Source organism: Pinus tabuliformis, chromosome 9, assembly GCF_031772625.1.
Source record: "Pinus tabuliformis cultivar Carrire ecotype Pingquan chromosome 9, CPIR1, whole genome shotgun sequence".
In the NCBI taxonomy this organism is placed as follows: Eukaryota; Viridiplantae; Streptophyta; class Pinopsida; order Pinales; family Pinaceae; genus Pinus; species Pinus tabuliformis.
The window spans coordinates 1,565,864,523-1,565,888,459 of record NC_142307.1 but is presented as its reverse complement, the minus strand read 5'-3'; the positions used below and the strand labels follow the sequence as shown (position 1 = coordinate 1,565,888,459).

Below are 23,937 nucleotides of genomic sequence, written 5' to 3'. Positions count from 1 at the left end.
TGGCTCTGATACCATGTCAAGCCTGGAGTTACTCCTGGCCTGACATGGTATCAGAGCCAGCCCTTTTTTTAGCCTTTGTGCCCCTTGTAACTCCTCTGTCTGCCATATCCCCTCAAGTCTGACCTGCTGCCACTGCCTCTGTCCTGACATGGTATGCGTTGGTGCCTGCCTCTGTCCTGACATGGTATGCGTTGGTGCCTGCCTCTGTCCTGTAACGGTAAGAGGGTCGTGAGCTTCGGTTTCCTTGCAAAATACCTCACAGTTGTGACAAACATTTTTTTCGCCACTCTGAGTGAGGATTCCCCCAGTGCTCGTACAAAGCCGAAGAAAGCAAAGGTTGTGAACTGGCCCGTGTATATCCCGTTCTCGTCCAGGCAATGGTGTTTCAATATGCATAAACCATGGTCGAGCTGTAGCTGCGTGAAGACTTGAAGCGGATGAGAGCGATGGTGTTTCAATATGCATAAACCATGGTCGAGCTGTAGCTGCGTAAAGATTTGAAGCGGCTGAGGGCGATGGTATGTAAACTGTGGAAACGACAATCTTTCCATATATTGTGCATAAACCGTGAACTAAGTTATAACCTTGGACTGTATATTGTATATAAACCGTGGACTGAGTTGAATTGTGCATAAACCGTGGACTGAGTTGAATTGTGCATAAACCATGGACTGAGTTGAATTGTGCATAAACCGTGGACTGAGATGAATTATGCATAAACCGTGGACTGAGTTATAACCTTGGACTGTATATTGTATATAAACTGTGGCCTGAGTTATAACTGTGGACTGTATAAACCATGGACTGAGTTATATTGTGCATAAACCGTGGAGTGTTATAACATTTTCCTTTTACATCAGTTTGGACTTGGCTGTCATCGTTTCCGGCAGTGTATGGAAAGATTCAGTCCTATAACTAGGAGCTGCAGTCGATAATTGCGACATCGATTTTGTTGTATCATTGTAATAAGTATAAGGTGAAACCGAGTTTGCATCATTGTAATAAGTATTCAGTTAATCTTAAGTCTTTGATCAGCAGCAGAAGTAATTTTTTACAGAATGCATTCAATCATCTCTATGGTAGGAATAGTTCTCACTGGCAAGGAGAACTATCCTGAATGGTCCCGGATGATAAAACACACGCTCATCTTCAATGAGCTGTGGAAAGGAGTGTGTGTCGGAGAAGGAGACAATGACCCAGTGCAACCTACATCAGACAAAGAGCTCGTCATTTGGGATAACAAGAACAACAAAGCATATGCATTAATCGCAGCATCTGTAAATGAAGAAGTAAGTCGCCATATTTCATCATATTCAACTACCTTTGAAGCTTTACAAAAGCTCAAAGAACTCTATGACTCACATTCTGCACTTGAAGTTGTTCAGCTCATGATTAAACACTTCACTCTTGAACTGAAAAATAATGATCCTCTTGCTCTTGCATCTGAAGTAAAATCCATAATGCATGATATCAAATCCACTAAGGTTGAGCTGGATATCCCTCTTATTGCTTTTCTCAAGGCACTCTATCCTACTTACTCCAATTATCTTGAGTCTTTACAAGCAAATGGAAATCTTAAAGATATAACCTTTGACTCTCTTGTGAAAAAGTTTGCTGAAAGAGAGAAAGCCTTCGGAAAGAAGACAGTCCCTGAATCTTCTGAAGAGACTGTTTGCCTTGCTCATAAAGAAAAGCATCCTGCTCAAGATTCTACAAGAGGAAGAGGTGGACGAAGAGGAAGAGGAAGATACTTCAGAGGCAGGGGGGGCAGATATTATCAAGCAGAAAAAGCAGATCTGCATTGCATTCGCTGCAAACGAAATGGATCACATGATGCTTCTACATGCAAGCTACCATGGGACAAAATTGAGCAGAAAAGAAACCAGCAGAAAGGTAAAACTGATGATACAGACAAAGGTAAAGCACCTGTGTTGGAGAGGTAAATCCCCTCTACGGATAGAGGCGATCCCTACTAGCCCAGAATGGGTCTAGCAACAATCAATCAATGCTACTGTGCAAGTTCCTAATTGCAATTAAAAGAGAGGCAATGAACACCTACTTGGATTCCAACGCTATTGTTTGATGAAGAGATGCCGCTCTCGCTCCTTCGCTCTGGCCGGTCACGATCCTCCACGATCTCCGTGAATGGATACCTGCACACACGAAGAGAAAGACAAACACGAGTGTGAAATCTAATAAAAGCAATTATACATCAGTCAGAAAGGATGTAATTCACATTAACCATTACAAAGACAAATGAGAATGGAACCATAACAGTAGTCATCTATTATTAATCAATAACAGAGAAAGGTACAACCAAAGTTCTGACGCTGAGTCCTTCTCTAGAGGGTCCAGCCAGCAAGTCTCTTAAGCATTCACCCTTGGAGGTAGATTCTCCCAAAACAAAAGCTCTCTCTCACACAAGCAATACTCACAACCTTCCTTAAGCTTCCTCTAGCAAATCCACACTTGTCACACCAACTACCTATTAACAACAGCACTCTAAGCACTATGAATTCCACACTATCCAAACTCCAAAACTCAAAAACTAGCTGCTCATGGCAATGGTAGAGGCTTAAATAGGAGAAGGAGTCTCCACAAATGGTGGGAGGATAAGCTTACTTCCAAGGAAGTTGGCTCAAATGACGAACAGACATGCCATAGAAGGGAGGGCGACACTCACAAGGCCAACAACCAGGTCTAGAGTCATCTAGAAGGCCGGCTGTTAGAACAAACTCGCCCAAACTGGATCAGCGCGGGTCTATAACTGCACTGGAGCGCTGACATCGCAGCTGAATAACAGGGAAGGTCATGTCAGCGCGACCAGATATGAATAACAAACGCGCCGGCTCATGAAATTCGATCAGCGCGGGAAACACGTGTTCTTCCGCGCTGACAGCGCATTTGGTCTGTTATGGGGCGCCCATCAGCGCGGTTATTTTGCCAAAAGTCGCGCTGATAGCAAAAACTTTGGCAAAGTGGGTCATTTGGCCAGTTTAGAGAGCATGAGCATGGTTATTTTGAATTCATGATACAGTAGGGAGACTGACAAGGAGACAGTGACAAATTACTGTGTAACAGATTGCCCCCTAAAGCTTGAAGCCCGAGAGAGTGGGAGGGGTGAAATGCTTTACAAAACTGCTGAACTGGAACACCACTAGGAAGGACCTGCACGTATGTACAACTGATATCTCGATTACATGTAGTCTAGGCATGGGCGCAGCCATCCAAAAGACATACGAAGAAGGTCTGTGGTATGGACGCAGCCACCCAGCTGAAAAGACCATGATGATAAGAAGGTATGGGCGCAGCCATCCATCAATGAGTCATGTAATAATAATCCACAAAATCGCAGCCTGGTTCGTAATAGACAAAAACCAGGGTCTTGCGCTCCATCCCAACCCGAACAAAGTACAAGTCCAAGCATGTGAATACATGAGCTGAAGTCGAACATGCATGAACATCGTCTGATTACCAGTCAATGATGAAAACTGTTAACAGACGCGAGAGGGACCACCAATAATGACAATGGTCCTCAAGGTACGTATAGGTACAATCCGCGGCGTGTGAATCAATGAGTTGGTGTCGAACACTCGCAGAATCATCCGATCAGAGGCCAATGATGAAATCCTCACGTCGAACACGAAGAACCTGCCATTGAGGCATGCAGGCTCTAAGGCACCTGAAGGGAGTCTCTAGGCCACTTTCCTGGATAATGAGCTGGAGTCGACAGGAAGTAACCTTGATCGAAGGTGGGCCATAATGTTTCCCACATCATCGACACGAGACAGAGAAGGATAAAATGTTTTGTGTGAGACATCAGAGGGAGGTGGTAAGCTTGCAGAGGCCAACTTCTCTTGAACATATTAGCGGCACGACAGCGGATTTGGCAGTATCTGACATCAAATGAGCAGAGGTCATGGTGACAAGGCAATGAGAAGATGAGAGGTCAAATAGGATAACCCAAACCCACGGAGGCTAGTGTAAAACAAGATGAGAAATCCCCACCCAGACACGAATGCAGACTAGTGCCATGTTCAAGAGCGACATACTGCCGATACGACAATTATTACAGTTCCATTTCCCCACCATTTCTAGCAGGTACCCCGATTATTTTTGGAGGACAAGCTTGACGGGGATAGCATATGCTTGGAAAGCGTCATTTCGACGATGTCCGATGTCATTAAGTTTTAAAGAGTCTGACAAAGGAAGAACTCGGCGTCTTTTCCTGTTTAGAGAGTCTGAAAAGACAGCAGGAAAGAAAACTCCAGGGGGGTCCTTTTTCGTAAAGTTGTGTCTCTCGAGCCCGAAAAAGTATAAAACAATGCCCGAAAGAACCGCCCGACCAGTATGATCGAGGAGTACTTTTCGTGAATAGTGACTTCGACCCGAAAAAGTAAAAAAGCCGTCAGAAGTACGTCGTTTTGGAGCCAATTACGAGTTCGAAACGACAAAGACCCGGCAATCTTTTTAGTTTAAACGGTCGAAAAAAGAGCTTTAAAGGCGACCGCCTCTCGTTCCTTTTAATGAGTTGAGAGGGAGACTCGGCTATCTTTTCTTCTTTAAACGGTCGGAAAAGAGCTGAAAGCAGACCTCCATTTTTATTCTCTTTAACGAGTCAAAAAGGGAAAAATACTCAGCAATCTTTTCATATTTTACGAGTCAGAAAAGAGCTTAAAGGCGACTCATCCTAGAGGAACGAGTGGTATAAAGGGTAGCAACTGGTTCCGGCAATGGTGGAACTGCTCAAAACATGTAATGGTCAAGAGGCTGGCTAATAAAACCACTCATCGCTGCGGTTCCTCAGGAAAGGATAAACAACCAAGTGAGAGCATATGATCGGCCAAAGAGATGATAGCAATGGAATGAAACAACCAAGGCTCATCTAGCAGAATTCAGCAGATAAAAATGGCAATCAGAAGATGTAAATCGGGTATGGGTTCATTTTTACACAAGCTTGAACCATGGAGAACTCTGCTTGGATTCGGTTTCATGTTTACACAAGCTTGAAACGAAAAACTATGCTTGTTATAAGTTCGCATGCCCCCAGCATAATAACGCAAATCAAGGTACATGCCCCCCAACCTTCATTGCATTCAACAAAGTGGATGGAATGAAGGTTCACTCTCGAAATCTAGGAAAGACTCGACTTGTATTTTACGAGATCTTAATCAAAAGACTCGATTTGGAAATGGAGGTGTTTCATTTTTTAATGAGGTTGACACAATAAAAGAACTATCCTCATAACCCTTGTTTCATTTTTTAACGAGCTTGACACAAGACAAGGAACTATGCTCCGACCAAGCTTAGGTTCATTTTTTAAGGAGCTTGACATAGGAAAAGAACTATGCTCCAACCAAACCTAGTTTCATTTTTTAGGGAGCTTGACATAGGAAAGTGAACTATGCTCCGACCAGACTGCCTCATAATGAATAGGAAGTCGGTGCTTCCAAGAGTGTTATTCCTGGTGGAAGGACCACATCTTGGAAGTCAGGACCTAATGCCTCCAGGACACTATGCACGACGGTGTCATCACTGGATACAGGCACAGGGCAGGTGGCCACGTAGTTGATCTGCGGTGGGGCAGATACAACTGGTGGATAAAAACTAGGAGGGGGCGACAACTGCGCAGGAGGCATTGGGGGACTAACGAACGACAATTGATCGATAGTCACAATTCTTCCATCGTGTGGAAAGCAAACCACACGGAAAAGCGAAGAAACAAGTGCCCCCATGGCGTAAACATAGTCGCGACCAAGGAGAAGACTAAAGTCTAAAACACCTTGGGTAACCAAGACGTCTATATAGACGGTTTTTCCTCCCAAAGTAATAGGGAACTTCGGGAGAACTCCTAGAGATGGACAGGCTCCTCCGTCGAAAGCCAACAGATTCTGAGTGACTGGTCCAAGCTGCGGGGAACCTAAGGCTTGCCAAGTAGTGTACGGCATAAGACTGACAGACGCCCCTTCATCCAAAACAGTGCCAGGTACTGCCATAGCACAAGCATGGACTGTGATCTGGAAAGGCATATGGGATGGAAGGCGACCGGCGATCAGGTGATTCCAATCAAAGGAAGCGACCAGACCACTTGGTGGGGGAATCGTATGATTGCCCCCATGTGCTAAAGGAACCGAAGGAGAACCTTCGGGAGCAGCTGGGTTAGGAGAGTCATTGCGGGACTCCGGAGAATCTGAAGAGATGAGAAGAACGTGGGCATGATTCTCTTCCGGAACAGAGTGAGCGAGCGGCGGACTCGAGTCAACACTCTTTCCGACCAATGGTTGGTCTGGAATAGGCTGGACACAGCCGGGTTCGGGAAGAGGGGCCTGGACACGAGAAGAATGTGAACCAATCTCATTGTCGGGAGGCGGACGATCTGCAGCTGCAGAAAGACGTTGATATCCAACGGGGAGTTGGGGTGAGGGAGCTGGGAGACTTTCCAAGACACTCGAGGCTTTATCCATGAGTGGACAAAGGTGAAGGGGATGGTTGCCTTCACAAAGTCTACAGGGGATTCGAATCTTCCCTTTCCCCTTACCATTCCCAACTGATAAGGTAGCATCGCCGTGAGCTTCAGAGGACGATGAGGGGTGGGCCGGATCGCGAGACCATACTTCTAGTACCCTGGGAATGCCAGGACAATCGCGAAGAAGATGGTCCTCCTTGCATAATCGACAAGGAAACTTAACCTTGCGCGGAGGAGCGGAAGGGGGCCCGACTTCAGGTGTACTCGAAGGAGTAGCAGTTATACTTGTAGCCTCTCCCTTAGGAGACTTCCTCTTCTTGGTCTTCTTCTTCTTCTTCTTAGCCACCTGGTTACTCGGAACGAGGCCTTCACCAGGCGAAGTAGAAGATGAGGACGTAGAAGTCGGCGTCGAAGGAGAGAGGTCCACCTTAGGATCAACATGATGTTGTTCAGGTGGAGGGACTGATAGACTAACAGCCGACACGGCAGGGACCAAAGAGGTTGAAAACAACCAAACAGGCAACCTGACAGTTAACCCCGGAAGGGATAACGTTGCCATATAAGGAGCACCAACATTCCCGAGAGGAGGGAAATGACCAGGATTCCCGTCAAGAGGGGAACTTGGGTTGGTGAACCCTGGAAAAGTTGTCATGGCAAACAAAAAGAAACCTACTCGAGCTAATGCACACAAGATCTAACCAGGTAATGTTATCGTGGCCGAATAAATTTTTAAGACACAGGAACTAAACTTGACCTTTTCATGTTTCAAGAGTCGAGAAAAGGACGAAAAGATGACTCTAGTCTCCTTCGAATGTTTAATGAGCACGAAGTGACAAGACGCTCACTGGCACCTTTTCTTTTAGGGAGTCTGAAAAGGATCAAAAGTGACTGCTCTGGGGATTCTAGGCAAAGGGTTTACCAAGCAATCCGTAAAACTGCTTATAAACCTTGGCAATCGTATGAGAACCAAGGACTTTCCGTACTGCAGTCAATCTTCCCGAATGCTGTGTTCGGTGCGTTACGGTTCGCAGGGCGACAGACTCGGCTTCCTACGGATCAAGGATAAAATCCTAGTGGGGTCTCCCTATATACGCGACGGTACGTGGGAGCGAAGTCCGTGTTAGACCACTATCGAGTCACAGAAGGAGGAATCACCCAACCGTAATGTGAAACAATAGTGACTATGTTTAAAGACGCCGGAACACGTCTCTAACCTAGACCTCTAGATGTTTGCGTTAAGTTCCAATGCGTTTTTAGATTTATTCAGTTTATTTTATGGTTGATCTTGAATTAAGTTTCGGTTTCAGGCCTTATCGTGTGATCTCTCACAATTACCTAGATGCAAACTACATGCCAAAGAATATCATTTCGTTCGATGAATTCTAACTATGAGAGGGTTAAGAGTTTTCAACCAAACAAAATGAACTCAATCAATCAAACAATCTAATGCAGCTAATGGCAAAGGAATGAAACTTTTCTTTTGAGAACACAAATCAATGAAATGCTCTTTTTCCCATTAACTATTGAATGCAAAAGATACTAGTTTGATTTCTTTTTCCAATGGCACAATGCACTTAAAATGAGTTTCCGAGAAATAATAACAGACAAATGTGAAAAGAACCGGTTGACCCCAAACAACTGTAATCCGTGTCCGGGTAGTGAGAAGTAATCGAAACAATACGAAGACTGGTTCAATAACAATCACCTAAACAACCAAGCAAGTGTGAACTGATCGATCCAAACAATTGTGATCTATGCTTGGTAGTGAAGAAATCGAATCAACATAAAAAGTGGTTCAATAATCGACACTAAAAATCAACCAGCGACAAGCGGTGAAAAAGCCTCAAGCAAATCAATACGCGGGTTGTGGATGAACCTTGAATAGACAAGTAACCTAAGCAAATGGTTTCTCGATGAAACTTCTAAAGTGCTAGGTCACATGGTCTAAAAACACAAGACTCACTCGAATGAAATCAAAGAGAGAGAGTCCCTTAACCAAAAGCAATCAAAACAAGCTAATGAGAGACAAGAAACAACAGGGGATGAGAAAGATTGATGAATTCAGGAGATAAATTTATAAAAACAACTTTTTAGGAATCAACGCAAGTTATACACTGAGAACCCGCGCTGATCACTATGTCAGCACAATTTTTACACAGACCACCCGAGATGTCAGCGCAAATTTTACACAGACCACCACCGTTGATCCCAGAAAAACATAGTCGTCGCGGGAATTAAGCTAGCAACCCAAGGTCAGCGCGGGTAAAAAGCTACCAAGTGGCGCTGACATCGCGACTATACACGTCTTTTCCGCGCTGATCCGATTTTCCAGGATCGTCGCGACTGTTAGGCGTAATTACACGATGACCACGAAGTCAATGAAACAGCTATGCGCTGTCAGCGCGATTGTTTTGATATAAACCGCGCTGAGGCTAACAAACAGGCAGAATCAAGCCAAAAGCTCCCAAACCAAGGCAAGAACTCTTTAAAGAATTAAGACACCTCCCAGACTAAACTAGGAAGTCTAAAAACATAGAACTAATCCCCAATCTTTGAAAAGAGAGTAACAATCAAACTCAAAACAAGAATGAACAAAAAGAGACAAAGGCCAGCTCCCCAGTGGAGTCGCCAAATTGTTGGAGAGGTAAATCCCCTCTACGGATAGAGGCGATCCCTACTAGCCAAGAATGGGTCTAGCAACAATCAATCAATGCTACTGTGCAAGTTCCTAATTGCAATTAAAAGAGAGGCAATGAACACCTACTTGGATTCCAACGCTATTGTTTGATGAAGAGATGCTGCTCTCGCTCCTTCGCTCTGGCCGGTCACGATCCTCCACGATCTCCGTGAATGGATACCTGCACACACGAAGAGAAAGACAAACACGAGCGTGAAATCTAATAAAAGCAATTATACATCAGTCAGAAAGGATGTAATTCACATTAACCATTACAAAGACAAATGAGAATGGAACCATAACAGTAGTCATCTATTATTAATCAATAACAGAGAAAGCTACAACCAAAGTTCTGACGCTGAGTCCTTCTCTAGAGGGTCCAGCCCGCAAGTCTCTTAAGCATTCACCCTTGGAGGTAGATTCTCCCAAAACAAAAGCTCTCTCTCACACAAGCAATACTCACAACCTTCCTTAAGCTTCCTCTAGCAAATCCACACTTGTCACACCAACTACCTATTAACAGCAACACTCTAAGCACTATGAATTCCACACTATCCAAACTTCAAAACTCAAAAACTAGCTGCTCATGGCAATGGTAGAGGCTTAAATAGGAGAAGGAGTCTCCACAAATGGTGGGAGGATAAGCTTACTTCCAAGGAAGGTGGCTCGAATGACGAACATACATGCCATAGAAGGGAGGGTGACACTCACAAGGCCAAAAACCAGGTCTAGAGTCATCTGGAAGGCCGGCTGTTAGAACAAACTCGCCCAAACTGGATCAGCGCGGGTCTATAACTGCAGTGGAGCGCTGACATCGCAGCTGAATAACAGGGAAGGTCATGTCAGCGCGACCAGATATGAATAACAAACGCGCCGGCTCATGAAATTCGATCAGCGCGGGAAACACGTGTTCTTCCGCGCTGACAGCGCATTTGGTCTGTTATGGAGCACCCATCAGCGCGGTTATTTTGCCAAAAGTCGCGCTGATAGCAAAAACTTTGGCAAAGTGGGTCATTTGGCCAGTTTAGAGAGCATGAGCATGGTTATTTTGAATTCATGATACAGTAGGGAGACTGACAAGGAGACAGTGACAAATTACTGTGTAACAACCTGAATCCGCTCACTATATTGAGGCACAATGTAACATTGGAGTAAATGAAGATTTGTTTAATGCTTCACTTGCTTCTTCGAAAAATGATTGGTTACTTGATTCAGGAGCAACCTGTCATATGACTCATAGGAAAGATTTTTTTGAAGATTTCACTGACAATGTTGATGGAGCAGTATACTTTGCAGATCAGTCAAAAATCAAGCCATCAGGGCTTGGCACAATCAGGCTTAAACTGCCTGGTCTTCCAGACTTTCTTCTGGATCATGTTCTATATCTCCCACAGCTCAAGAGAAACTTGCTGTCCTTGGTCCACATCCGCCAGCAAGGTCACTCCATTCATATGTTTGATGGCAAGATTGAGGTAAGAAAAGCATCTGACCACTCACTTGTCATGAGGGGAATAGAAGAAGAAAGGCTTCTCAAACTGCAAGGAACCTCTACTCATGCACAACATTTCTCATATATTTCTCATCATGAAGAAGGTACACTTCCATCAAGTTTATTATGGCATGCTAGATTTGGACATTTAAACTATGACAGTCTCCGCTTATTGAAGAAAAATGGTGTTGCTGGTTTGCCTACAATTCCTAGGAAACATAAGCAATGTGATGCTTGCATTCTAGGAAAGCATAGCAAACAGTCTTTTCATGATTCACATTCAAGAGCACATAGGAAGCTTGAACTCATTCATTCAGATTTATGTGGTCCAATGCATGTTCCTTCTGCAAATGGAAATAAATATATCATGACATTTATTGATGATTACACCAGAATGTGTTGGGTTTATTTATTGAAGAACAAATCTGATGCTTTTCAAACATTCAAGAATTTTAATAAATGGATTGAAAATGATGCACAATCTCATATTGGGTCTATTCGCACTGATAATGGAAAAGAATATACATCAAATGAATTTGAAAACTATCTTTGCCAACATGGGATCAAACATCAAACAACTGTACCTTATAATCCCCAACAGAATGGTGTAGCAGAAAGAATGAATAGAACAATTTTGAATATGGTACGATCCATGCTTTTCTTCAAAAATGTAAAGATAATGTTTTGGGCTGATGCTGTTCTATGTGCTGCATATATAAAGAATAGATGTCCATCTAATGCTATAAGAAACAAGACTCCTTATGAATTGTGGTATGGACATGTTCCTTCGATAAAACATCTCAGGATCTTTGGTTCCACCTGTTATGCTTTGATACCAAAGGTAAATAGAAACAAACTTGGTGCTAGAAGTCGTAAGTGTATCTTCCTGGGGTATTCAAACACCTCTAAAGCATACCGTCTCTATGATGAAGTAAATAAAAAGTTTGTTGTATCTAGAGATGTCATTTTTCTGGAATCATCCAAATCTGACAATGTTGTTGAGCGGCAACTTGATCGCTTGGATAGATTCGCAAAAACAAAATCATTTCAAGAATTTGATAATCAGATTCCACATCTTGAAGGGGGGATTCCTATACTAGATCAACATGTGGAATCTTCTTCTGAAGAACAATCTCCCCTGCATGAAACTCCAACAACGAATGATGCTTTAAGTGATGTAATTGATAGAATTGGGAGACTCAATCTTGATTCAATCCCAACTCAATCAACAAAGCAGCCTGGACCATCTCAGAAAGGTCCCCCAAAGTGGCTGACAAAGACACTTGAAAGTGTTCATCCTGATGAAATTGGAAAAACAGGAACCAGAAATTCAAACGGACAAAATGGAGGTGATGTAGATGACTCTAATTCACCTGTTGATATGGATGTTACTTATGATTGTGAATTGAACTTGTCTACAGATTTTGAACCAACTTCCTTCAAAGAAGCTGCTTCTCATGATGAATGGAAAGAAGCAATGAAAAAGGAGTATGATGCCCTCATAAAGAATGGCACTTGGAAGCTGGTTGATCCCCCATTTGGAACAAAACCAATTGGCTGCAAGTGGGTCTACAAGAACAAATACAAAGATGATGGCTCACTTGACAAGCACAAAGCTAGGCTTGTGGCAAAAGGCTTTGCACAGAAGGAAGGGGTCGATTATGAGGAAACTTTTGCCCCCACAGCAAAATGGGCCACCATCCGGACACTCTTTGCACTAGCTGCTCAGAACGGTTGGAAAGTCCATCAAATGGATGTAAAAACTGCATTCTTGAATGGAGATCTAAAAGAGAATGTTTTTATGTCCCAGCCTGAAGGATTTGCTGTGAAAGGACATGAACATAAAGTATGCAAACTTGTAAAGTCCTTGTATGGCCTCAAACAAGCACACGAGCCTGGTATGAAAAACTAACTGAGCATCTTCTGAAACTCAACTTCAATCATTTTGATCTTGATGATGCAACTTTATTTGTCAAGAAAGTTGGCAAAACAGTTGTATATCTTGTGGTATTGTAGATGATCTTTTAATGACAGGGAACAATGAAATCTATATTGCATCCATAAAGAAAGAATTAGGAAAAAGTTTTGAAATGACTGATTTAGGCTATGTTCATTACTATCTTGGCATTGAAGTAACCCAACATCCAAAATCCATATTTCTTTCTCAAAAGAAATACATTGGAGATTTGTTAAACAGATTTGGCATGACAGAGTGCAATCCTCTTTCTACTCCAATGGAACAAAACTTAAAGCTCACATCTATTGAAGGAAAGGAATTTGAGGATGCAACAAAGTATAGACAGCTTGTCGGAAGTCTCATCTACCTCACTACTACCAGACCAGACATTTCATTTACTGTTGGAATCCTCTCCAGGTTCATGCAAAAGCCTTGTGAGGGACATTGGTCTGCTGCAAAAAGAGTTCTAAGGTACTTGAAGGGAACTCAAGACCTTGGAATCAAGTATACACAGGTGGATGACTTCAGCTTGATTGGATACTCTGATTCAAACTTCGATGGAGACAAAGAAACTGGAGTATCTACTTCAGGATATGCTATGAGTCTTGGATCAAGAGCTGTCTCTTGGAGATCACACAAACAATCAGTTCCAACAGATTCCACAACAGAAGCAGAATACGTGGCAGCAGCTGAAGCAACAAAAGAAATTGTGTGGCTCAGGAAAATTCTTGAAGATTTGCAGGTAAAACAAGTACAATCAACTCCACTCATGATTGACAACACCTCTGCAATAAATTTGGCCAAGAACCCAAGGTTCCATGATCGTACAAAGCACATCAATACTAAATATCATCTGATCCGACATCATGTTGAGGCCAAAACAATCCATCTCCGTCATTGTTCCACAAATGAGCAAATTGCAGACATCTTCACCAAAGCGCTTGGAAGAGAAAAGCTTGAAAGATTCAGAACGATGCTTGGACTCACCAACATCCCTTCAGATTAAGGGGGGGAATGTTGACACCTAATCCTCTGCGATTGGGTGAATTTGGAATGTGAACAGTCATCAAGAAGATGAACTGATCAGTCACATTCATGTATATAACAATAGCTACCTAATGAAATAAACGAATCAGTTTTTTTGCCAAGTCTGGAGTTACTCCTGGCCTGACAGAACACATGACCAGATTTGTGCTATGCGGTGAACCAGCTGAGTCAAGCTATGGTTCAGCCTACCAAGATGTTTTGGAAGGCGGCAAAGCATGTATTGAGATACCTCAGAGGCACATCTCAGTATAGATTATGGTACAAACGGATAAAGAAAGTGAAGCTACAAGGCTTCACTGATGCAAATTGGGCAGGGAGTCCATCAGATCGAAAGAGCACATCAGGAGGGATTTTCAACCTTGGGTCAGCTGCAGTTTCTTGGTACAATAGGAAACAGAGGTCGGTTGCACTCAGCTCGGTAAAGGCTAAATACATGGCTGCAAGTCAGGCAGCATGTGAGGCCATCTAGATGCGGAATATCCTAGTTGGTTTGTTTGATCAGAGGATGGATCCAACTGTGATCTATTATGATAATTAGAGTTGTATAAAACTCTATGAGAATCCAGTATTTCATGATAGGTCCAATCACATCGACATCCGGTATCATCATCTCAAGGACTATGTAGCGAGGAGGATCATCTTGCTGTAGTATATTTCGACAGAGGAGCAATATGTTGACATTTTGACAAAGGCATTGTCAAAGTGTAAATTCAAGTTCCATATAGATAGGATTAGGGTGGCAGATAATCCCTTTTTTGTTGAGAGGGAGTGTTGAAATGTGGCAACAATAATATTCCAATTTTAATTTGTCCTTGAATTAAAATTCGAATTTAGTCTCACCAGCTTCTTGAAAAATAATTAATTAATTCATCTTGAGTTAATTAGTTGGAGAAAATTCAAGTTAGAAGTCTTTGTGAAGTCATGCAACATTTATCCCTTAAATTAAGGAGATTATCCCTTAATTAAGGAGATAAGGTTGAGTTGTAATTAGTTAGCTCAGTTTACTGAGTTAAGTCTAGTTAGATTAGTTCCAAACTGTTTGAGGAACTAATTGTGAGTTTAGTCAGTTAATGCATGCATGCATCCAACTAGTGTACTCAAGATAATTGAAGATTCTCTCATCATTAACTCATGCATGTCTATTCTGAGAAAGACCTAGTTGAGATTAAAGACAAGGACATTGTACTATCAATTGCATAAATTTTCCTATAAGGAAAACTCATGCATGCAGAAGGAATTCATTCCTTGAGGATTGCGCAATTTTACAGGGTGTGAGATCAATGTGAGTGATCAGTGTTACACATGGTAATAGTAGGATCACCCAGGAAAAATTGTGCTAGGAAATAGGAGCTTGGAGGGCAGTGTGGAGGACTTATGAGAAGTCTATTTTGCCTGTGAGCATATGTGAGGATTGTACTAAGAGCTGGCTAGCTGTGAGAGCTAAAGCTTTGTGTAATTCTGAGATATTTCCAACTTGTATGATAATACAGATAGTGGGGTTTTTAGCTGAGGCTTTCCCATGAGTATTCTTCTGTGTTTCATGTGCATTGATTCTTCTTCTGGTTATATGTGTTCCGCTTGATCTTGCTCAAATCTATTAAGCTTTCGCAAGTTTGATTGTAGAAGTAGATTAAAGTATTTTGCTTTAGTTATATTGCATTATCAGGTTAATCTATAGTCAGAATTTCTACAATTTTTGGTTACTCTTTGCGAGAGCGAAATTTGTTGCACTTGGTTATGTAATTTTGATATATCATGTTGCATTTCTTCCTCTTCTTCATGCATCATGGTAGATATTTTTGGTTGCTTAGTAGATGTGTCCATTTTTTTGCTTCAAGGAATTTTGGAATCAAACAATGATATCTATACTTCACTATGCCCTTTGAATCACTTCAAACTGATTTTAAAAACAAAAGTTATGCAACATTTTAAAAAAATACACACATTTTCCTTGCTTTTTAGGAGCTTGATATTGAAACTATTGTATCTCTATAATTTTGGATATCCAAATTCAGAATTTTCGTCCTGTGGTATCTCTCTAAGTCTTCTTTCCAATACCATAAGTCAAACCAAGATTGGATTCTTCAAGAAAGAGTTATGCCCAATCTCCCATGATGACCTGATTAAAGACTGGTTCAGTAGAGCGAACTTGTACAAAATGCCACGTGTTACTGTTTCAACCTTCTACCCTAAAAATGATACCCAAAAAACTAAAGTTCGTGCACTTTCAGTCACTTATTACAAAATTTAAATCTGATGCTCAGAGAGAAAGTCATGACGATTTTCCCTAGGTCCCCTGTTTTAGATAGAATTCTGGAACCTGCAAAAACCCTAACTTCCTCAGATCATATCTCCAAAAATATAGCGAACCAAGATATGGAATTCATACACAAATTTAAATGTATATTTTGGCTCAACGTGGTTCCAATTTCAGATTCTGAAGCCTCATAGAAAAAAAATTATAGCAAAAATTCCAAGATAACCTGTTTGAAGAAGCAAAACCCGAGAATCCAAAGCTCTGATACCAAATGTTATGCAACCAACTCAAAAAACAGAATAAAAGATAGATAAACAACTTAAAAAATATTCTCTTCAAGGGGGAAACCTCCTTTACATTATATAAATGAACAATTCTTAGATTATACAGATGATAAGACCTCCTTGGTATGTATAGAGTCTCAGGGGTCACAATACAATCTGAGCCTACATAACAATAATAATGTAAGGGCACCACAATAACAATAGTGAGCTTCTACGGGGCACAACAATAATAATAGGGGGCTACACTAACAATAACAATAAGGGGAATGCACTAGTATTATAGGTACCTGACAATAAGTGTTCAACATGGGACAAATCGACTGTGGAAATAGAACACATAGGACATGTGTGTGTGTGTGTATAATTACAAATTACAAATACAAAAATGGACTATAAAAAACATATTTCATTAAATTTGGAAAAAAATTATTATAGGTGCAAAACTAGAATTGAGTTTTTTGGTTATTTTGAAATTCTAGATCCATTGTATAATTCCAAATTTAATGAAATATGTGTTATAAGCATATTTTTTTTTTTAGAAAGTAGAACACTTACAAAATATTGACTCATCACATATGATATAACTAGTTATTGCATCAATGATGATCAAATGACAAATGCACAAGAAATTAGAACCATAAACTATAATTTTCTCATAAAGTCATGAAAGCCAAAATGTATTACATGGATATTGAGTCATGATATTATAGGTGGGAATGCTAACAAAAAATACAAAATAGCGTAGATACTAGAACCGTAAATAGAAGAATCTAATCTCATAGCTTGTGATTGATAATTGTCCCCCTCCATGCACTCTCCATGTCATATTCATCAAATCATAACCATTACTCCTAATCTCTCCTCCATCCTCCTCCTTCTCCTCTATATCCAATCCAATCTCTACATCCATTAGTGTGGAGGACGACTCCTCAAGAGGATCACTATCATCAAGAGTCACTAGCTCTAGCACTAGTTCATTAAGATACAAGTTGGCTAATACCAACTCAATGTTGTTGTCCAAACCCCTATCATTACGAAACACATCCCACATATTTTTCTTTCCCTTCAAGCACTCCTTCCCCTGCTTGTAGATAAGATGGAGGATGGAATGCACATGCACCATTGGCTTTGCCTTGGATTGCTCAAGCTTTCTCTTCTTCAAACTGCACAATTTATCATAAGTGATCCAATTCCTCTTGCAAAAAGACGATGAAATAACTCGAGAGAGGATCCTCATGGCTAAATGTTGTAGAATATGGCATGTTTCCCCATGAGTTGCCCACCAAGCATAAGGCTTATTAAACCTTTGTATTTGGGCACATCATAGCCTCCAAATCAAGGTATTTCTTAAGGATTCAAATATTATGCATATTTATAGTATTATGGATGATATTTTGGTTTGAAATGTTATACATATAGAATGTGGGTGAATATTAAAAAATAAAACATGTAATTTACTATTAAAATTAGTAAATTTTTGGCGAATATTGTCCATTTAATCATATATATGTAAAAAATAGGCGTTTTTTAAACCAAATGGGTGAATATTTTTGTCAAAAAAATGTCCAAAAAATAGCCAATTAGCAAAATTTTGCCCCTATAATTTTCCCTGCTCCAAATCTCCCTATGCTAACATAAAGTCATACAAAGCCTTGCTCCATTTCATTAAGAGATGCTCTATCATGACATATCCTTCTAAATGCTTCCTTCCTTCCATGTGAAAAATGAATTTGCATGAAGGGCTTCCATTGAGCCAATCATTATTGTAGTATTTGGGATTTAATGAGTGAGTCAAGTAACACATAGGAATATGATTCTTATCCCACCTATTGATAAGAATATCTTGTATAGTGGTGAATAAGGTCTCTATGGATGTCCCATACTTGATGTATTCTTTTTGTAAAATAATAGTCTTCACATAATTAATCATGTAATACCATCCCACATAAACATCTCCTCAAACGGGTCAATTTATTTTTGCAAATTGCAACAAAGAATTGATAAGGTTCACAATATTAATGGTAAGATATTCCCTCTCCCACCAACCATCATTTAACACTCTAACCTTGGTCTTTTTGAAGAAGTTTGATTTTCCTTTTATGGAAAAGACCAAAACTCTAAAATATCCATAGCGGCCTTAAGAGTGGTATTGACCTCCCTCAACCTCTTAAGCTGGATGAATGAGTAGACAACCCAAGTATTTGAACTCTTCAAAATGATAGATGTGTGTACTCTTTATAGATTGTGAGGGCATTGGTATAGTTTTGTACAAAATTGTGGATATGACATGCATCATTAATAAGACTTCCCATCCATGTCAAATTAAGCAATAGATTAGAGTATTGCGTTCAAAGAATGAGCAATGCAAGGTGTCCAAAATACTTGTGGATATTTAGCTTCCATAATTATGACAAAAGCCTTGCAAACAAGTGCATTATTTGCAACAATTTCCAAACAAGAATCAACACCTACATCTTCAATAACTTTAATGAACAAATCACCCATATATTATGCATCCTTGTATTTTCCAAAAGTATCCACTACTTTTAAGAATATTGATCCATATAGGAAATACACCATGAAATTAATGAATGGATGACATGTTGCATCCATCCATCTATCCAGCATTGGATGAGGGGCCATGATGATTTAATAGGGTCTAGGATTTTATCCACCTCCTCTTTTGATTTAACTGATGATGTGGTTATGAGCTTCTTTGAACTAGGAGTCACACACCCATTTGGAGGATATTAAAATAGAGCTCAACACATCTTAGTGAACACAATATATTGTGCAACATTAAATGAAATGAAGTTGAGATAGAAAAGAACCTAATGGTAATATTAACCTTGTCTCGCCTCTCTCATTGAAATGTCTCATCCATTGGACCACTACTTGGAGCTAGCCTCTTTCTCGTTGGTTGAATTGTAGTTCCACTCCCAAATATGCTAAATTGCTTCCTCGAGAATGGAAGAAGATCCTCACATTGGAATGTCACTTGGAGCTAGCCTCTTTCTCGTTGGTTGAATTGTAGTTCCACTCCTAAATATGCTATATTTCTTCCTCGAGAATGAAAGTAGATCCTCACTTTGGTTTTCCTAATTTATATTGCCACATTCCCAAGCCAATATTATCCTTTCTTTCCATTTATTTTCGTTTGGATGCACTCACTTCTTTACATGTTCTAAGTCCTCTTTCAAGGGAAAAAGATGGCCCTTAATTTTGTATTAAGTGCTCTTATACTGGATGTTGTAAAAATTACATGTCCAAAGAACATTTCCTCGGGCCCTCAAGTTGTGTTGTTACATACTTCCACAATGAATATTTTTTTTCTAAAGCATGTTGTCTTGCTACAACATAGTTTTTTTCAGCATTTGTTATTGCAATTGCTATGCCACTTGCAAGAGAGAGAGAGAGAGAAATGAAGGGGGGAAACACCAATAGTGACATTCCTCCCGTTCTTTTAACATTTTCCAGTTGCCTTTGCTCATTGAGCCATGATTTTTATGGAATGAGCTAAAATAACATTACCATCCGAAAAAATAAGAATTTTGGTTTCCAAATCCACTTAGAAAGCACTTGGAATTGCTTCAAATCTTGAATTTACCCTTTAGTTGCACACTAATTGACCTCAAGGCTCCTTCTTACAGATAAAAATGATAAAAAAAAAGGTGTAAAAATTTGTTTTCGAAAGATTAATGGGTCTCTTTCTTGTGAGTTAAACATGTTGAGACATGCCTAGAACACGTATCATGCTTTTAGGATGCATTCCAAACAGTACGTTGATGTTTCACATCTTTGACACACATGATACAAACATGGGGCCTATACCCTATTACTCCATACATAAATTCTTTCATAGTTCCACTCCTATCTATTTCATAGTTATGAGAATAATAATGGATATTCATTTCATGATTCAACTAATTATAATGAATATCTATTTTATAGTTCAAAAAATTGTAGTAAATTTCCATTTTATAATTATCATAATTACAAACCAACTCTACATATCCATCATAATGTTTCTAAATTTTTCTAAACTTATCGTACACAACAAACACTTATAAGCAAGTTATACAACTCCATCAAGATGTTTTTAAAGATGCTAATAATAATCACTATCGTAGAGGACGTGGGATAAGAGGCTTTTCATATCATGCCCTCTTCGATTATGGAAATTCGAATATGGAAATCATATCAAAGAGAACTTGCTATCTTAACCAACATAAATTGCAGTCTTAGAGTGTAATATGGCATTTGAGGATCCAAATAATTGAAGTCATAGTTTGAACAATACTTTTTGTTTGAGGTCTTCTAAACTTTGGAGGAGGTTACGTGGAACAAGGTAATATGAATGCCCTTTAAAGTGCACCGTTGTAGAGTTGGTGTAATCTTTGGTTACTACTATTAAAGTGCGCCGTTTTAGAGTTGGTGAAATGGGTTGCCATTTCTATTAGTGAATGTAAAAACAGTTAAACTAAGTAAATGTTTGATCTCTTTCTCGCGATGGGATGGGATTGGATTTGATAAGCAAATTGTCCGGGTGAAATTGTACCGTCAACATACTGGGTTAAAATGATTATTTGTATTAAAGTTATTTAAAGATTTAAATTTGAAATTCCTACCTTGCCTCCATCCGCTAAAGGTAAGGAAACGATAGAGATTATTATTTTTAACTTTAAAAATAGATACAGTAACAGCGCCCTTAAATCCCCAACTACAACTTAAATGTACAATAAATTCACATTTAAAGCGCTGACGTACGACACACAAGGTATAACGTGGCTGGATTCACGTTCGCCGGAGTCCGAAATTTGATGGTATAACGTGGCTGGATTCACATTCGCCGGAGTCCGAAATTTGATGGCGATGACCGGTAGTAGTTGATTTTTAAAAAATAGTTGTTTTTTAAGATTTTTTAGCTTTTTTTTTTGGTTTTTCTCTAATTTTTCTAAAATTCAGTAAGAATTTATAATTCAGTAAAAATTTACTGAAATTATAAATTTGATAAATAACTTTTATATAAATTTTTTCAAAATGGTAAATCTTTATATATTTAAATAACACAAATCAAAATCTCACCTCAAAATTTTCAACAAAATTTAAACACCAAAAAATCTAAATAATCACAGTAAAAAAATTTAAAATTTACTCCACATGCTCAACTAACTTTCCAATTCCTTTCTAAAATATAGAATTTGAACTGTACTCCACATAAATGCTCAACTAACTTTGCAGCGGCGAGCTTGCACGAAAATCCATGTTCTCGTCCCGGTGTAACTAAATGCGTGAGATGCAGCTCATTAAAACGAAAGGAGTGGTCTCTGCATATGGATGGGGAAAACTTTAATAATGAATGCTTCCGACTGAAATTTTGTTAGTTCGCAATGTCCGAATGACGAAGTGCGTTCTGTAGCCGAGATTTCTTTGGCCTCCGCAATTTTTGTGCAAAAATTTAACAGGCAATAGACGCGAAGGAACGGGGAAAGAATTGCTTCTTGAAATATGGAGATGATTGAGAATTTTTTGGTGAAGATCGAAGAGGGAAAGGAAGAGCAGAACGGCAAGCCTTCAGTCGGCCCTGCTTACCGAAACATATTAGCAAAGGATGGATTCGCGCCTCTGCCGGAAGGGATCGAGTGCTGCTGGGACCTTCTCAGGTGCTTCTGATTTACCCCGCGGACTGCGGCCCATTTCTGTTAAAAAAACGCTAAGTTAGGGTGCTTAAGCTTGATATCGTGTCTATAGGCCGATTCTTTATTTAGTTGACTTGATTCTTGATAGAAACTATAGAAAAATGTATGAATCCATTGAAGGTTTCTCATTTAATAAAATGACGGTAAACCAATTCTTCAGCGTGTAAATCGTAAGCGTAATAACATAAAACAGCTGAAACTAAATTTGGAGTAGAGTTTAGCGGTATTGGAATTAATTAGACACGCTTGCTTTTCCGAAAATATAAGCTAATTATAGTTATAATTTAAAACTACTTACTGTTTTTCCGAACGGATGAAGCTAATTATAATTATAATTATAATTTGAAACTACTTACTGATTTAATATAGCCACGCGTTTGGATTCTTCGAGGATTTTATTGATTGTGAGAGGTTCTTAAATCAAACTGCTTTCCGAGTCTGGTTTATGATCCGTGATCTTGAGCGTCTAGTCGAATCGAATCACCCAGAAGCATTTTAATTAATCTGGGTTAGTTAAATTTTCTGTAATCTCTGCTTATTATAAAATCCATGTTCCCGAGTTAAATTTTTATATAACACTTGCAGAACGTATCTAAATGTCGAAAACAATGTTAAAGGAATCAGTCATTAACAAAATAATAGCAGAGAGATGAGGAAAGCAATGCTAAAGAACTCATTCATAAATATAATGAATCAATGACACCAATTGAAAAGCCTAAACGAAATGGTATTGGTTTGGCAGATTTATTTTCAGCCATTATTACATATTGGAGCTATGTACATTCACTCAGAGTTAGTGGAGTCTCACCGTAACGGTATTTTGTAAATAGTTTTGTTCTTTTTTAAAGTTATTCCGGATAGACAGAGGCAAATACTTCGGAGGTTTTTTTCATGGTTCATGGGTAGAATTTTTCATTCAGTCTTTAATCTTCTTATTATGACATTCTTTACCACTTTTAATTTGTATAATTGTAATTCTCTTCTATTATTTTCAATGACGAATAATTTTTACGGAAAAAGGTAAGGGAGAGTTAAACTGGTTTTTTTTTTTTAACCTGAATTTGTGTTCTTATCGATTGATGGAGTCAAATACTTCGCCGCTCTTTTTGTTTATCCTTTATGAAAATCATTTTTCATTCAGAGTTTTCCGTCTTTTTATTATTATATATATATATTTTTTATAATTTTATAATTTGCATAATTGTAGTTTTTGGTTTTTATTATTTTTTATATAAATATTTTTTTTCTCTAAAAAGGTTAGGAGATTAAAAGCCATATCTGGGTCAGTGAAGGTTGTCCATTATCTACTATTTTTTTGGTTTATATATTGACAAGCTTGAGGAATGGTTAAATTCACAAGGGGTGATGTATTTATTTGGGCAAGTTTGTTATAAGGCTTTTTTTGTATGCAGATGACCTTATTTCCTTAAGCATTTTTATGGAAGTGTGGGGATGCAAGTCAATATTAGCAAAACAAAAGTAGTGTTTTCTCTAAAAAAACATAATTAGCGTAAGTTCTACTTTGAAAGCAACATTTTGGAAGAAGTTGCGGATTACAAATACCTCCAATTGACTTAAAAAAAAAATCTATGTTGGGATGGTTGTAGAAAGAAAAGAATTTTGGGGGGTTGGAAAACATTTTATGCTTTTCAAAATAGGTGTAGAGACGCAAAGTTATGGGACTGGAAAACCACTCAAACTCTTTTTGGGCTTCTAATGATTCTCTATGGTTGTGAACTATGGGCTAGGAGTACATCTGACATGGGGTGGACACAAATTGAGAAAATTGAGAAGCGTTTGATTACAAACAAATACAAGATTAAAAGTGCAGTTCCTTATGTTATCTTGTTAAGTGAAACAGGGGCTGCTCATATTGAAGCAATTGCTATGGTGCGAGTCATAAGGTATTTAAAAAAATTGACCAAATGGAAGAGAGTAGATGGCCTAATGTTGTCTTTAATGACAAATTGTGCAATAGAAAAAAAACTTGGATGCAGCGAAATAACAAATGGTTTAGTAAATGGGGTATTGGCTTGAATAAATGTCCCATAAACAAAAAAG

The 23,937-nt window shown here is 39.3% G+C and overlaps 1 protein-coding gene across 1 annotated transcript in view; it reads left to right on the top strand.

Annotated features, from left to right (window-relative positions):
- Nucleotides 1–21,476: 21,476 nt before the first annotated feature.
- LOC149154613 (putative CoA ligase CCL6) overlaps nt 21,477–23,937 on the top strand; it is a 305,760-nt gene continuing 303,299 nt past the window's right edge. The window contains exon 1 of the mRNA XM_089440150.1: nt 21,477–21,840. Coding sequence (XP_089296276.1) covers nt 21,686–21,840 — 155 coding nt within the window. The 5' untranslated portion in view covers nt 21,477–21,685. The remainder of the gene's footprint in view (nt 21,841–23,937) is intronic.